This window comes from Fringilla coelebs, assembly GCF_963513975.1.
Source record: "Fringilla coelebs genome assembly, chromosome: 13".
Taxonomy (NCBI): domain Eukaryota; kingdom Metazoa; phylum Chordata; class Aves; order Passeriformes; family Fringillidae; genus Fringilla; species Fringilla coelebs.
In genome coordinates, this window is record NC_140039.1 from 21,826,948 (window position 1) to 21,840,784 (window position 13,837).

Below are 13,837 nucleotides of genomic sequence, written 5' to 3' on the forward strand. Positions count from 1 at the left end.
GGTCAGCCAGGGGAAGGGCTCCACTCCAGGGACATGGGGACATTGGCTTGTGCTGGAGCAGGGAGTGAAACATTCAAAGAAAAACACTAAAATTGAAACCAAGCTCAGAATGCACCAAACCCACAGCGGCACTGGCCGGTGCCAGCACTGTCCCTCCCATGGCTGATGAGCTATCACTTGGCCGGGCCAGGGGAGCTGACAGCTGAAAAACACTTGGCCAGTTTCAAGAATCAGTCTCATCTGGCAAGTGTTTTCTGCTCTGCACAGGAAATCAGACATATGCTCGCAGGGAATGTCTCCAAACCCACGCACATGCACACAGGAAAATCTCTGCCACGTGCCCGGGGTGGGGTCACTCCTGCCCCGGGGGGCTGAGCTGTTGGGCAGCCCCAGACACCGAGGGTGGCACGGGCAGAGGGGATCAGGCAGGAAAAAGGGCCCTAAATGGCCCAGCAGGGCATGGTGCAGCCACAAGCAATGAGGGCACAATAAATCTATGGCCTTAGCAATTAATATCCACCCTCCAAAAGCCAATGTAACAGAGCATCTCTCAAATATTCGCAAGAGCGGGGAACTCCAGGCAAGTCAGAGCTGTTGCCCAAAGGGATCTGCGGCCACACCTGAGCTGAAACAGCAGCAGGGGCTGCAAAATCCCTCTGAACTGGGATGTGGGGTGAGCACTATGCTCAGGTGGCCCCAGACCATCCCACATGGCCCTGGCTCCCACTGGGAAAAAATGCCCTTCTCCACACTCCATGCTGGCTCCTTGGCATGGCCCGAGGCTGGGCACAGGTGCCATTGCCAGGGCAGGGCCATTGCCAGGGCAGAGCCAGGCCCAGGGCAGAGCCATTGCCAGGGCAGAGCCAGGCCCAGGGCAGAGCCAGGCCCAGGGCAGAGCCAGGCCCAGGGCAGTTGCACTTAGAGGCCAAAGGAGAGCCAGGACAGCCATGCACAGCCCCTGCCATGAGCTCACAGCAGGCTCTGGGCACCCACAGCACACAGCTCTGTTTTAGTTTTAAACATCAATGGAAAATCTTTACCTCATTCACTAAAAGCACTTTAATGTCTTTGTGCATGAAAAAAATTACTAAAATGTATTAGCAATTTGGATTATTTGATTCAGTCAGCAGGACTGGGAGCACTTGTTTCACTTTGAATCGAGGTTCCAAGCACTAATCACTAAGTTCTGCATCATTTCCTTTACATTTAATGTCTATGCCATTTTTTCATTCATTAGCTATGAGTGTGACAGGTGCCAGAGTGCCCTTAGGCGCCCCTTGGAGCACACAGAGTGAGTGGTTCTTGGATCCATCCATACTGAGCTGCTGGAGCAATCCAGGTTAGAGGCAAGTCACCCCCAGGCCATTTCTTGGCAGATCTACCCCAGAGATGACTGGAAGAGGCTGAGAGCTCCTTTCATCACCTCGGAGGGTTCCGGTGTTCAGAGAGGCGCTGCTGAGGCAGACCCAAGGCACTGTCACCCTCCAGCCCTGCTCCAGCCCCTGGGCAGCACTCCCAGAGCTAACGGCGAGGGCTCTGCTGTTTCTCCTCACCAGCGGAGAGCAGAGCTAGCTGGGGCAGCAGCTGTCACCCAGCCCTCTCTGTCTGCTCTGCATTCAGGCAGTTTTTCATTGAGCAATTCCCTGCCCTCAGCCCCTGAAGCGGATGGGAGGAGCCGGTCCCTGCTCAGTCTGGGGTCCGTGCCACCAGCCTGGTTCTGCCTTGTGCCCCGTGCCAGGAGCATTCCGCGGTGCCCGGCACGCCGCTGAGCCACGGGCTGCCCGCGCTCACGCTCCCCAGCTAAAAGGAATTCCTGACTTCAGCAGGAAACCGGCTCACGCGGCAGAGCGCAGCAGTGTGCAAACGTAATTAAATGCAAATGCTGCACGCGGCCCACAGAAATTAATTAATACATGCAATTTATGTTCACACTTGGAGTTAATGATTATTACACCTCACCTGGGTAACTGGATCCTCTGGAGAGAATCAGGTAATAATTTCAGTTCAACCAGTCAGCGGCAGCCTGTGCAGCACTTTTGCCCAGAGGAAAAGGAAAAGGAAAAAAAGGAAAAGGAAAAGGAAAAGGAAAAGGAAAAGGAAAAGGAAAAGGAAAAGGAAAAGGAAAAGGAAAAGGAAAAGGAAAAGGAAAAGGAAAAGGAAAAGGAAAAGGAAAAGGGCCGATTCCCCCTCCCCGCGCGGGTCGCTCGGCCCGGCGGGGCGCGAGGCGCTGCTGCCCTCTGCTGGCGGCGGGCGGACACTGCGGGCACACTGCGGGACGAGCGGGGAACCGAGCGCACCTGGCGCGCACCTGGCGCACACCTGGCGCGCACCTTGCACGCCTGTCACACACCCCGCAGAGGTCTCACAAGTGTCGCACACAGCTGGCACCCTCCAGGGCCTGGCCAAACCCCGCTCCTCCACACGCACCCGCTGCCCAGAGACCTGCCGGAGCCACCCCCGGGCTCTCCCCCAGGCGGTGCCCAGGATGCTCCCGCGGTGGGTACTGGGCCGTGTCAGAACCGGACTCAGAACCGGACCCTGCTGCTGCCAGCTGCTCTCGGTGCTGAGAAGAGGGTGGTGACCAGGACCGACATGACAGCCCGGAGCCCACCCTGCACTCCATTACCCGTATTTAAGGAGGGGTAATTAAGGACGGGGTGATGCAGGTCGAGCCGCCCCTGCAGCTTGCCCAGCCCTCCCCCTGCCCGTGGCCCACGCAGACCCCGGCTCCAGCATCACCAGCAGTGTCTGCAGCTGCCCCACCTCGAGGATGGATGATGGACCGAATCGGGGAGGTCTTCGCCTCTCCACGCTGCCAAGATGGGAGAGAAGTGAAGCCACGATCCAGCAGCAAAGAAAAAAACATGGGAAGAGACATAACCCAGCCTGAAGAGTCCAGCACAGTTCCTCACAGCCTGGGTGTGAAGGGCTCTGGGGCTGTTTGTTTAGAATGTGAGTTTTTATCCCCTGAGCACCCATAAACAGCACCCGGAGCCCGGCTGCAGGGGCAGGAGACAGTGTCTGTACTGCCCAGAGCAGGGCAGGATGCTGTGGGGCTTAGGAGGGCATGGGCAGGAAGCACAGGCAAGAGGCAGCAAATCTTCTGAAACCACAGACAACGTTTTTGAGAAAAGTTAAGCAGTTTATTCAACAGGATGAGTCCACACCCAACCAGTGGCTTCATCTACATGGCATCACCAGCACACACGAGGACCCACTCAGACACTCTAGCTGACGGCATCTCACCATACGTTACAGAGACAACACCAGAGGAGGAAGAGGAGGAGGAGGATGGCCGGTACAGCGGGCAGCAGCCGGCATTGCCCAGGCCTCCCAGCACAACCAACCCCATCCCCAGCAGACCTCGCAGCCCAGCCACGCAAAGCAAATCAGACTCGGGACATCTACTGCTGCCCCGCAAGAACCACAACACTGCTAGTTAAATAACACACCTGGGACACAAAAACCACCTACCAGGGACGTCAGCCTAAGGAACAAAGTGCAGTCATGGCCACCCCGGGCCCGCGCTCAGGTGTGAGGGTCTGTCCAGGGCAGGGCGGGGTGCCACCCTGCTCCCCTCATGGCGGGGACATGGCTGGGATGGATGGGGCAGGGCCATGGTGCCACTGCGCTCCTCTCAGCCCCATGGCAGGGCTGTGGTGCCACCACGCTCCCCTCATGGCAGGGCCATGGCTGGGATGGATGCCAGGGCCGCGCTGACACTGTGCTCCCTTCATGGCAAGGCCACGGCCATGGCTGGGATGGATGGATTGCAGGGCCACGGTGCCACCACGCTCCCCTCACGGCAGGGCCATGGCTGAAAGGGGCAGGGCCGCGGTGCCACCACACTCCCCTCACGGCAGGGCCATGGCCATGGCCGGGCCGGACGAGGCAGGGCCGTGGTGCCACTACGGCAGGGCCATGGCTAGGAGGGCCGGGCCGGACGGGGCAGGGCCGCGGTGCCACCACGCTCCCCTCACAGCAGGGCCATGGCCGGGCCGGACGGGGCAGGGCTGCAGTGCCACCACGCTCCCCTCACGGCAGGGCCATGGCCATGGCTGGGATGGATGGATTGCAGGGCCGTGGTGCCACCACGCTCCCCTCACGGCAGGGCCATGGCCATGGCTGGGCCGGATGGGGCAGGGCTGCGGTGCCACCACGCTCCCCTCACGGCAGGACCATGGCTGGATGGGGCAGGGCCGCGGTGCCACCACGCTCCCCTCACGGCAGGGCCATGGCCAGGATGGATGGATTGCAGGGCCGTGGTGCCACCACGCTCCCCTCACGGCAGGGCCATGGCCATGGCTGAGCCGGACGGGGCAGGGCCGCGGGAGCCGGGCCCAGAGCTCGCTCTGCACAGCAGACACCGCTGCCCTGAGCAGCCGCCCTCCCTCCGCCAGCGGCGCACCGCTCAGCCATCCCGGCTCCGGCCGTGGGCTGTCACAGTGCAGCTCTGTGAACTCTGAAGCCCACACACAGTCTGTGCCCTCAAGGAGGTACCGAGGATTGGAGTCAGTCACTCACAAACCACGAGCGAGTTCCAGTTACGATGCTCCTACAGCGTATGTGGTTCAATTTTGTGCCAAGTTCGCTTACAGAAAAATACATTTCTTCCCTTAAATTTACAGTAGTTAAAACTACACTTGGAATACCATATTACAAAGGGGGAGTTTATTCTCCAACAAAAAGTCTTGGTTCCCTTTTCATTAAACAGAAAAATGGAAGGACTTTAAAAGCAATCACCCCCAGCACAACACAACTGCCCAGACGAACCCATGTGTGCACAGCCCCCAGGCCTGAACTCCAACCGTTTGTTTTGGTGCTCAAAAAGGCACTTAAAGATAAGAAAACAATTGTATTAAAAACCCACAACAAAACAAAGGAAAATGAAAGGCAATAATTTAATAGAAAGACACTGGAATTTGTACCGTATGGTCAGAAGTAAGGGAGGAAATAAAACCCCTAATGAAGATGGGTTTGCTCTCAAGTCATCTCAGAAAGCATACAAAAACAGAAAACTGGCAAAGTGAACGTTCTCCAGGAACTAAATGGAAACAAAAGTAATAATTACTGGCAATGAATAAACAGCACTCGTGCCAAATGGGTCCTTCCCTCCCCAGCACAGGTCCCTGCCCAGCCCAGCCTGGCTGAACATCTGCAGCTGCTGCGCCAGGCCGGGCAGAGGCCAGGGGCTGTGCCACGAAAGGGGCATGATGGAGAAATAAACACCAAGGTGAACCAAACGCCAAGGACGTTCACAGACACGCACACACACCGTCTGCCCTGCCAGCGTGACAGGGAGGGACATGGGCAGAGCTGCTCCCCACGGGCTCTGCCGGGGGTGCCAGCGGTGTCGCTTCCCTTCGGGATTACTATTATTATTACTGGGTTTATTTTTACATTGAGCTACCTACTAAGTGCAAAGATTTGTTGAGTGGCATCGGCTTTATCTAATTTTAGCCTATTTTTGTACAGTTTACAGGTTAACAGTTACCTTCGAGCAGTTAAGCAAGTACAGCAATATTTACAGGGCTGGCAGAGCGGGGCGTGAGGGGACACGTGTGACGGGCAGGGGACAGGCACCAGCCGGTCCCAGAGCCTGCCATGTCACCACAGGGGTGCAGCTGTGGAGGGGCAGAGATGGGGTGCAGCTGTGAAAGCACAGGTACAGAGGTACAGGTGTGGATGTACAGGCAGTCTTGCACACGTGGGAGCTCCCCAGCCGAGGAGACACGAGCCACTGCAGGACTGACGGGTTTTGCCACCCTGGTCAGTGCCTCCACTGCCTTCTGGGAAGTCAGGCTGCTTCTCCTGCAGAGCTGGGGTCCACAGCAGTGCTGGAGAGATGAGGAAGATGAAGGGGGGACAAAGCAAAGCCCCAGGCAGGGTAAATGGCTGCTGGGTGAGTCTGGAGGGCTTGCAGGCATCTTTGCCCAGGCACAGAGCAGCAGGATCAGAGATAGCAGGGAGGAAGGATGAATGTTAGGAGACATGAACACGTGACCATGGGGAAGTGCCAAATCAAACCATGGGGCATTGCATGGAAATCTGTACAAGGAAAAGCTGCAGGAGAAGCACAGAGCATCTCTGATTCAGTGCTTACAGAGGAGTCTGGATTATCACACAGGACCATGCAAACCCCAGCCTTCTGCATATTTTTCCTCTGGGTAAAACAAAATGTAGATTCTTTTGCATAAACTCAGACTGTTGTATTATATGGTACAGTACAGAAAGTGCAAAGTATCACCCATCAGATCAGTTCTGCATCTGATGTGGTCAAACACGGCTCATGCTTCTCATGCAGGACAACCACTCTGACCTGAGACCCCTCCTCACTGCTCAGGCCTGACTCTCGAGAGACCACTGGGTTGGGTTTTGATTTAAAAAAAAAAAAAGGAAAAAGCATGTGGGGAAAGGGAGATGAAGAATCTCCAAACTCTAAGTTACTCCATGCTTTACCACAGGTTTGGTCACTAGTCCTTGCTCACTCAGAGAACTTGCAGAGAAGCAGTGTTCCACAGTCCCAGTGCAGCGCGGCGTCCTCCTCCTGCACGAGGGTGATGGCAGACACCTCACTCTGTCCCACTCATGACACTCCCTTCACTCCATTCCCATCTATGGCACACACCCTGCTTTGTCCCTGCTGCCAAGGCATCACGGGCACATGAAGATATCTCAGGATTCAGGACTGGAAAGACTCCAGCTGGCCGGTCACACATGGTCATGTATGGATTTCCAGCTCTTCTCCACAACCCAGCAGTGAACAGATCCCACTGCATTCCCATCCTTTTTTTTTTTCAATGCCAAGAGGTACAGAAAATAAATTCCAAGATGGCCTTGTATTGCTTGACGCACAGCTGCTGCAGTGTGGGCTTCCAAGTGCACACAGCCAGCCTTGGAAACCCAGACCAACCCACTGTCTCAAGAGAGGACATTTCAGAGCCAGTTTCTGAGGTAAATCTACTGTTTTAAAGTCACTGAATTCTGTACACTTTGTTTTTATTATATACTTCTACACTGAGTGTGCTCTCCAGTGCCAACACGCAGACCTGCTGTCTCCTCCTGCTGTAGGACTGCAAGCTCGGGAAGTGTTTCTGCATGGATGGGGTGTGTGCACACCTATGTACATACACACACACGTATGTACAGCACCAGGCCCGGGCCCCACACGTGTTTCCTTCCACAGAGGCTCCCCAGCAGGGCTCTGGCCCCCTGCCCGCCCAGCGAGGCTCCGCTCCGTCCGCTCCCAGCGTCCGGGCGCCGCAGTCCCCGTGCCCCGGCCTACATGGTGCCCGATTTATCTGCCGAGCCGCTGGGGAAGAGCTTCTCGGTGGGGGTGACGGCGGGGCTGCCCACGCCCGAGCTGCTGCTGCTGCTGGAGCGGTGCTGCACCACGGGCCGCACCGGCCGCATGGGCGGCGGCCGCAGCTGCGCCCCGGCCAGCCGGGCCGACAGCGCCGGCTTGAAGGTGGTCATCATCTCGGTGGTGGAGCTGCTGCTGCGCCGCATGGCCGCCTCGGGGTCCCGGATCAGGATGGTGTGCAGCGGGCTGGCCGGCTCCGAGTTGGCGGCGCCCATCGGGGGGTTCTTCATGGGCTCCAGCGTGTCCAGCACCACGTCGGGCGCCTGCTTGGCCGTGTTCTGCCTCTCCAGCTCCCGCAGCTCGTTCAGCGCCGTGCTCATGGTCTTCTCGATGTCCTGGAATGCAAAAGCCACGTCAGCGCTGTGCCACGGCACCACCTGCTCTCCTACACTCCCTCCCACCATCCTAGCATGCGTGTCTGCAGAGTGGGTCTCTGATCTAAGAGCTCCCAGGGAAAACGGGAGCTTTGGGAGAAGGTGTGAAGCCCAAACCGGCTGCACTAAGGTGCCCTGTGCTCCCCAGGTCAGCAGGAGCTTGGTCACCAGCTCCAAAAGGCATGAATCCTGAGCACCAGGAGTGATGGTGAACACCAGCCTGCTCACACAGCTCCCCCACAGCACTGAGGCTGGATTTTATTCACAAGAGAGGCCCTGCAGCCTCCACTGGATGTATGGGGCCTCTGCTGCCCCGTGCCCACAGGGCAATGGCACATGGCAGGGACAGAGACAGGGATGTTCATGGAGTGAGTGGCACAACAGCAGCTCACCATGGATACACGAGAGGCAGCAACAAGGCCTGAGGCAGCCAAGGAGACATTAGCTCCAGCCCCTCAGTGCCCACGTACCTCCAGGCTTCACAGTCTGTCCACAGGGATCCCCCAGGAGGTGAATCCACTTCAACCAGAAGTGCCCATGCACAGGGAACTAACTACTGCCTATGGCTACAGTGCGGGGGTCTCCAGTACAAATGGAGACCCCTAGTTTGCCTTTGCTTAAATCCACATTAACTTAATTAAGGCCAATCAGCAAGACCATTGGAGAAGCAATTTAAGGCACCGGAGTCAATTGTTTGAAAAGTCACTCTAGTTAATGCTGTCCTGGTGTAGACAAGTCCTTAATTTTGTAACACTTTCAAAATGCTCAGTGAGCCTCAGGTAACATTCAAAGGATCAGTTGAAGAGAAATAACTATCAAGTTAGCTCCAATTCATTCTATTAAGCTCCTTAGATGATGAGTGAAAACACTCTCCCAGAGAAGCCTCAGGACTCCCAAGCCCAGCAGCCCCACAAGATTCAAGGTGAAAATTAACATCATCTGGGTGAGCATCTTTTCCAAGAAAACCCAACAGAGCTGGGTGTGCAGCAGCACTGTAACCACGTCTGAGGTGAAGGGGCTCCAGGCACTCCCCAGTGAGCTCCCCTGAAGCCTCTTGGTCCCCTCCCAGCCCTCTTACCTCAGCAAGAGCTTCTGCTTCCAGGGATTTCTGGTCTCCAAGGCTGCTGTGCCGGGTGGACCCACAGGTGGATCTCAGAGGGTGGCTGTCAGCCAGGGCCTTCCTGTCTGGGAAATTGATGCTGCCCGCGCTGCCGAACGTGGCCATCCTGCGCTTCTCGGGGCTCTCGATCCTGCCCCTGTTGAGGGGGATCTTGTGGGGGCTGCTGGGGCAGGCTGCTGCTCGGGGAGGGGTGTCTATGCCAGGCCCCATCCCTCGGGGCGGGCTGTGGGTGTCCCCCCCGCTGCGGCGCCGGGGGATGGCTGCACCATCAGACCTCAATCTCACCCTGCAAAGAGTCCAGCACGGCACAGGTCAGCGTCTGTCAGCCCCATGCTGGCCACATGCTGCAAGGCAACCACTCAGCCCTGAGCTCAGCTCAGACCAAATTCGAGCCTTCCAGCTTCAGAAGACTCAGGCAAGAGGGAAAACAAATATTTTAGCCACTATCAAGAAAGGGACAGCATCAAATCATAAGAGTAGCTTGGGTTGGAAGGATCTCAAAGGTCATCTTGTTTTGACCCCCTGCCATGAGCAGGGACACCTTCCACTATCCCAGGTTGCTCAGGGCTCCTGTACCCTCTGTAAACGTTAAACCCCATTACCAGTGCACATGAAATCCCCCCCAAGCCCCTATTACCTTGCAGAGCTTACTAGAGCTTTCCCTCCCATCCTGCCCTGCCCCACACACTGACTGTCCACGCCTGTGACAGCGACCACTTCCATGGTGACAGGAATGTGAGTTACCTGCCCATCACTCCCCCAAAGCCATAGTCCATGATGTGATCTGTGGGTGACTGGATGTCGTTCTTGGAGGAGGCTTTATCATCCAGCAGTGGCCCGCTGCTTGCCTCGCTGTCTGCCTTCTGGCTCAGGCTGTCAGAGAAGGCATCATCCCTAGGAAAGGACACCACAGCAGTGACAGGGCTGTGCCCCGGCGAGCCAGGGCCCCGATGCCACGCCAAGCTGAACATCACCACGTCAGCAGTTCCACACTTTGTTAACAAGGAGCTGCACCAGGGCCACCACTTCACTGGGAACTTGGAAACAGTGCACATCTGCCTTCCCATCCCCTGTGATGTGGCTGCCACTGTGATGACTCCAGATACAGTGCTTGTAAGAGAAGCAGCACCTGCAAAGGGCCCTGGGATCTGTCCACGGGCCAGGTGAGCACTGAACAATCCAGGTCAATGCTCACAGGGACAAGGCCGGTGGTAAGCCTGGGTCATACCATGCTGGGGAGTCAATGAGAGATGGGGTCCAGGTACACTGAGGTACAATGTTTAGTACTGGTCTTTATCAGCCCAAATGAGAAACAAATGGAGCCAATACACAGAGAGGAAGAAGTGAACAGGCACAGATTTCTCACCAAAGTGATTAAACTGCAAAACTGATTATTTAATGACTAACTGAAGTGGACCTTGTGCAAGCACATGATTTTAACAACCCTCACTTTACTCACATGTCTTGCACCACGATGTACTGGTGGGGAATGAGCCCGTCCACCCCGTTGTGTCTCCCTTCCCACCAGTCTTCCGACGCCCGATGGTACAGCAGGAGTGAGGCCCCCTTCTTGAAGGAGAGCTCCCGTGGAGATCGCCCAATGTAGTCAAATTTGGCTATGGCTTCAATCTGCTCCACCTCTGCACAGGAGAGAGGCACAGCAAGAGCAGCTCAGTTCAGCCCTATAGGGAGGCTGAACCCCAGAGAGCCCCTCACCAGGCAGCAGTGCTGCCACCACCCAGCGCCCCCAGAGCAGCTCACACTGAGCACAAGGCTTCTTGTTTTCAGACTGATCAATTCCTAGTGTTGTTACAGGCTTCCTGGGACCCCTCTCAGACTCACAAACTACTGGCAATTACAAACAGCTACAAAGCAGATGGGGAGCAGCAGGAATCTCCCTCTGTGCATACGGCACCCTCACACACATTCCCATTTTCCACCCTTGGTTACAGAAACCCATTATCCTCCAGCCTGCGATTTTGTCAAGCCATGTCAGATGCTGTGATCAAACCCCACTTACCTTCTCCTCCCTTCCTTATCCTGGAGACAGTTTGGCCTGAATTATTGATGAGCAACTAATGCCCCTTTGGGGATCCCCATGGAAATAACGATACCAGCTCCAGCCAGGCAGCTGCTCTGCACCTCGCCATCTGCAGCACTCTGCCTTCCCTGTTTCCCCACTTTTCCTAATGTGAGCTCTACCAAACACCCATGACTCAAACTGGAAGCTTAGGGCCTGAAATACAGGAGGGCTGAGGCAGAACTTCACTTTGGAAGGTCATGAGCACACCAGGGTCCTCTAAGCCTCTGGGCAAGGGTATCACAGCAGGAGCTACTGGGGCACCCAATGGCACTGAGGAGCCTGTGAAAGATCCAGGCTCGTATGCAGATCTGTTTCCAGCTGGGCAACACTGAATCCTAAAGAAACCATTGCAACAACTGCAAAGCAGCAACAGTGTCTCTCTCCTCATTAACCAGACTGACCCACACCCTGCGTTGCTGGGGTGGCAGAACTGCTGCCACTCCCCAGCCACCCTTGCCACTGTTAGAGCATTAGCATGCCTTGATTATCTGAGATAGGGGATCATTTCAATCCCCACCTGGAGACTGGTAGACAGAAAATGACACAGCAAAACAGGGCAAGTCCCCTCCAGTTCCTCCAGATCTGCCTCATTCTCATTAAACACAGAAACTTGCTCTGCCCCATTACTGACTGTGGGCTCAGCAGCCATCAGTGTGTGACCCGACACTGCTCAGGAACCAAACCCATGTGGAGGAGGGGTACCAAAGGAGGACAAAGGATGCTGCATCAGACCCTTGCCCCATTCCAGCCCCACCTGGGACAGGCCAGGTCACTTCAGCAGATTCAGCTTCACCACTTTAAGCAACCCCCACATGAGGGCAGAGTGTCTGGGAACACCACAGGAGGATCAATAGAGACTTCTGGAGGAGACAGAGCTAGGAGGGCTTCCACAGCCCTGACACAACGCTACCAGCAGGGAGTGTGTGCAGGGCAAGGCAGAGAGGGAATATGTAAATCCACAAAAATACAGCTGCTCATCTGCTCCACACTTGGCACCACAGTTAATCACTCGGAAACCCCAATCGGAGCCATTAACGTGGCCACCCAAGTGTGAAATTGGCTGCACAGCATCTCCCTTGCCTCCCTTTGCCAGGCCTGTCAGCTCCTGCCTGGAGCTGAGAGAAGGTCTGGAGCTGCCCAGCCCCACGTGCCCTTCCCTATGCCCAGAGCCACCTGGCCTCGTGTGCCTTTCCCTGTGCCGTTCCTGCTCCTGTGGCCCCGCTTGCCAGGTGAGCCCTCCCTCCTCCCCGCAGCCTCGCAGGGCACGTGTGTTCTGCCGAGGCAGGACACAGCCAGGGCGGCAGCAGCTGTCAGAAGCAGAAGGTGCTCAGCTCCCAGGGCCCTTCCAGCACAGCAAGCCCTGCCATGGCTCCCCACCCACGGCAGTGCCAGCGGCGTTCCCCAAACCGCCCGCTCGCGGCTGGTGCTGCTGGCACGCGGGGAGCACAGCGCTGCCTCCTGCTGCAGCCCAGCCCTGCCCAGCAGGGCAGCCTCAGCCCGTGCAGCCTCAGCCCGCAGTGCCTGCTGCTCTCCTGCATGCACAGCTCTGCTGGCACGCACCCAGCCCCTGCTCAGTCCTGCTCACCATCGTCACTGGTGTGCGGCTCTGTCCCATTGTCGTGGTCCACTTCATCGATGGTGCCCGGCTCGCTGTGCGGGCTGTCACTGCAGAGGAACACAGCAGGCTGTCACACAGCAAATGACACTGCTCCCAACACATGCAGCACCCCTAATGCTGCCCAGGGAGGCGGTGGAGTGCCCATCTCTGGAGGTGTACAAGAAACTACTGGATGTGTCTGGGCAACAAGGTGGTGTTTCGTCAAAGGCTAGACGCTAAATGTTCCATTCCCTAATTCACAGTGAGCTTCAGCTTTAGCTCCTCTGCTGCACCAGGAAGGATGGTGGCAGGTGACTAGTATAAGGCCTGGTGAGGTCTCAGAAATGTATGAAACTTGTAGAAAATCAGTTCAAGTATGTTACTGATCCTAGTTTGCTAAACCCAGACCAGAATTCCTGCAACTGGAACTGGAAGGTTTGGGTTAACCACGGGCTGAGGGATTTCATCCAACCAGCAAATTATGATGGAACTATGGGTCTTTACTCAAAATTTGCAGCCTAGGAGGAATTTGGATAGAATTTACCTAAAATTCTGTTTTGCTGAACACACTTCTGTGGATTTACAGCTCAAAAAAATCTTCATCAGTATTAGTATTTGCCCTGGAAAAAGTTTCTTCTGATGTTTTTTACTGAGGTTTAAAATACTGAGTCAGCGCGAGAAAATGAAATACCTGGTGAAACTACCTGTTTTGACTGGTAAGACTAAATCAAATGGTCCAGTGTGCAAGAGCCTCTTGGTCTGATCAAGGTGTTTGTACCCAGAAACCCTGAAGAGAGCTCACCAGTACTCCTCCCCTCCGGTCATGCACTTCTCGTAGACAGGCCCCTCCAGCTCTCGGTGGCTGGGGAAGATGCCCTCGTGGTGAATGATGATGGTTTTGATGACCTCATTGACATGGGCCTGGCAGGACACCGGATCCTGCCCATCAGGAATGTGCATCAGCGTGGGCCCAAAGCAGATGGCCAGGTTGTAGGGATCCATCATATTCTCATCGCTGTACTGTGACAAGCTGCAAGCACACAGTGAGGAGCTGCCGTGCCACGGTCCCGCTCGCTGGGGCACCTCCCAGCAGAGCCCCCGCCCCGGCACACACCAGCACCGGCACCGAGCTGTCCCCACCGCCCCGGCACACACCAGCACCGAGCTGTCCCCACCGCCCCGGCACACACCAGCACCGAGCTGTCCCCACCGCCCCGGCACACACCAGCACCGAGCTGTCCCCACTGCCCCAGAACACACCAGCACCGGCACCGAGCTGTCCCCATCGCCCGGCACACAC

General features: G+C 56.3%; 1 protein-coding gene across 3 annotated transcripts in view; it reads right to left on the reverse strand.

Annotated features, from left to right (window-relative positions):
• Positions 1-4,656: 4,656 nt before the first annotated feature.
• The window catches only part of SRGAP3 (SLIT-ROBO Rho GTPase activating protein 3), a gene marked incomplete at its 5' end in the record, with an annotated part of 71,735 nt that continues 62,554 nt past the window's right edge, over positions 4,657-13,837 (reverse strand). For 2 of the 3 annotated variants that reach the window (XM_084214593.1, XM_084214594.1), the window contains 6 exons: positions 4,657-7,698; positions 8,816-9,143; positions 9,602-9,751; positions 10,317-10,497; positions 12,526-12,605; positions 13,340-13,567. In XM_084214593.1, the coding sequence (XP_084070719.1) occupies positions 7,282-7,698; positions 8,816-9,143; positions 9,602-9,751; positions 10,317-10,497; positions 12,526-12,605; positions 13,340-13,567 (1,384 nt within the window). In that variant the 3' untranslated portion in view covers positions 4,657-7,281. Of the gene's footprint in view, positions 7,699-8,815; positions 9,144-9,601; positions 9,752-10,316; positions 10,498-12,525; positions 12,606-13,339; positions 13,568-13,837 lie in introns of those variants that run through there. The other variant, XR_014616488.1, reaches the window with a different exon arrangement.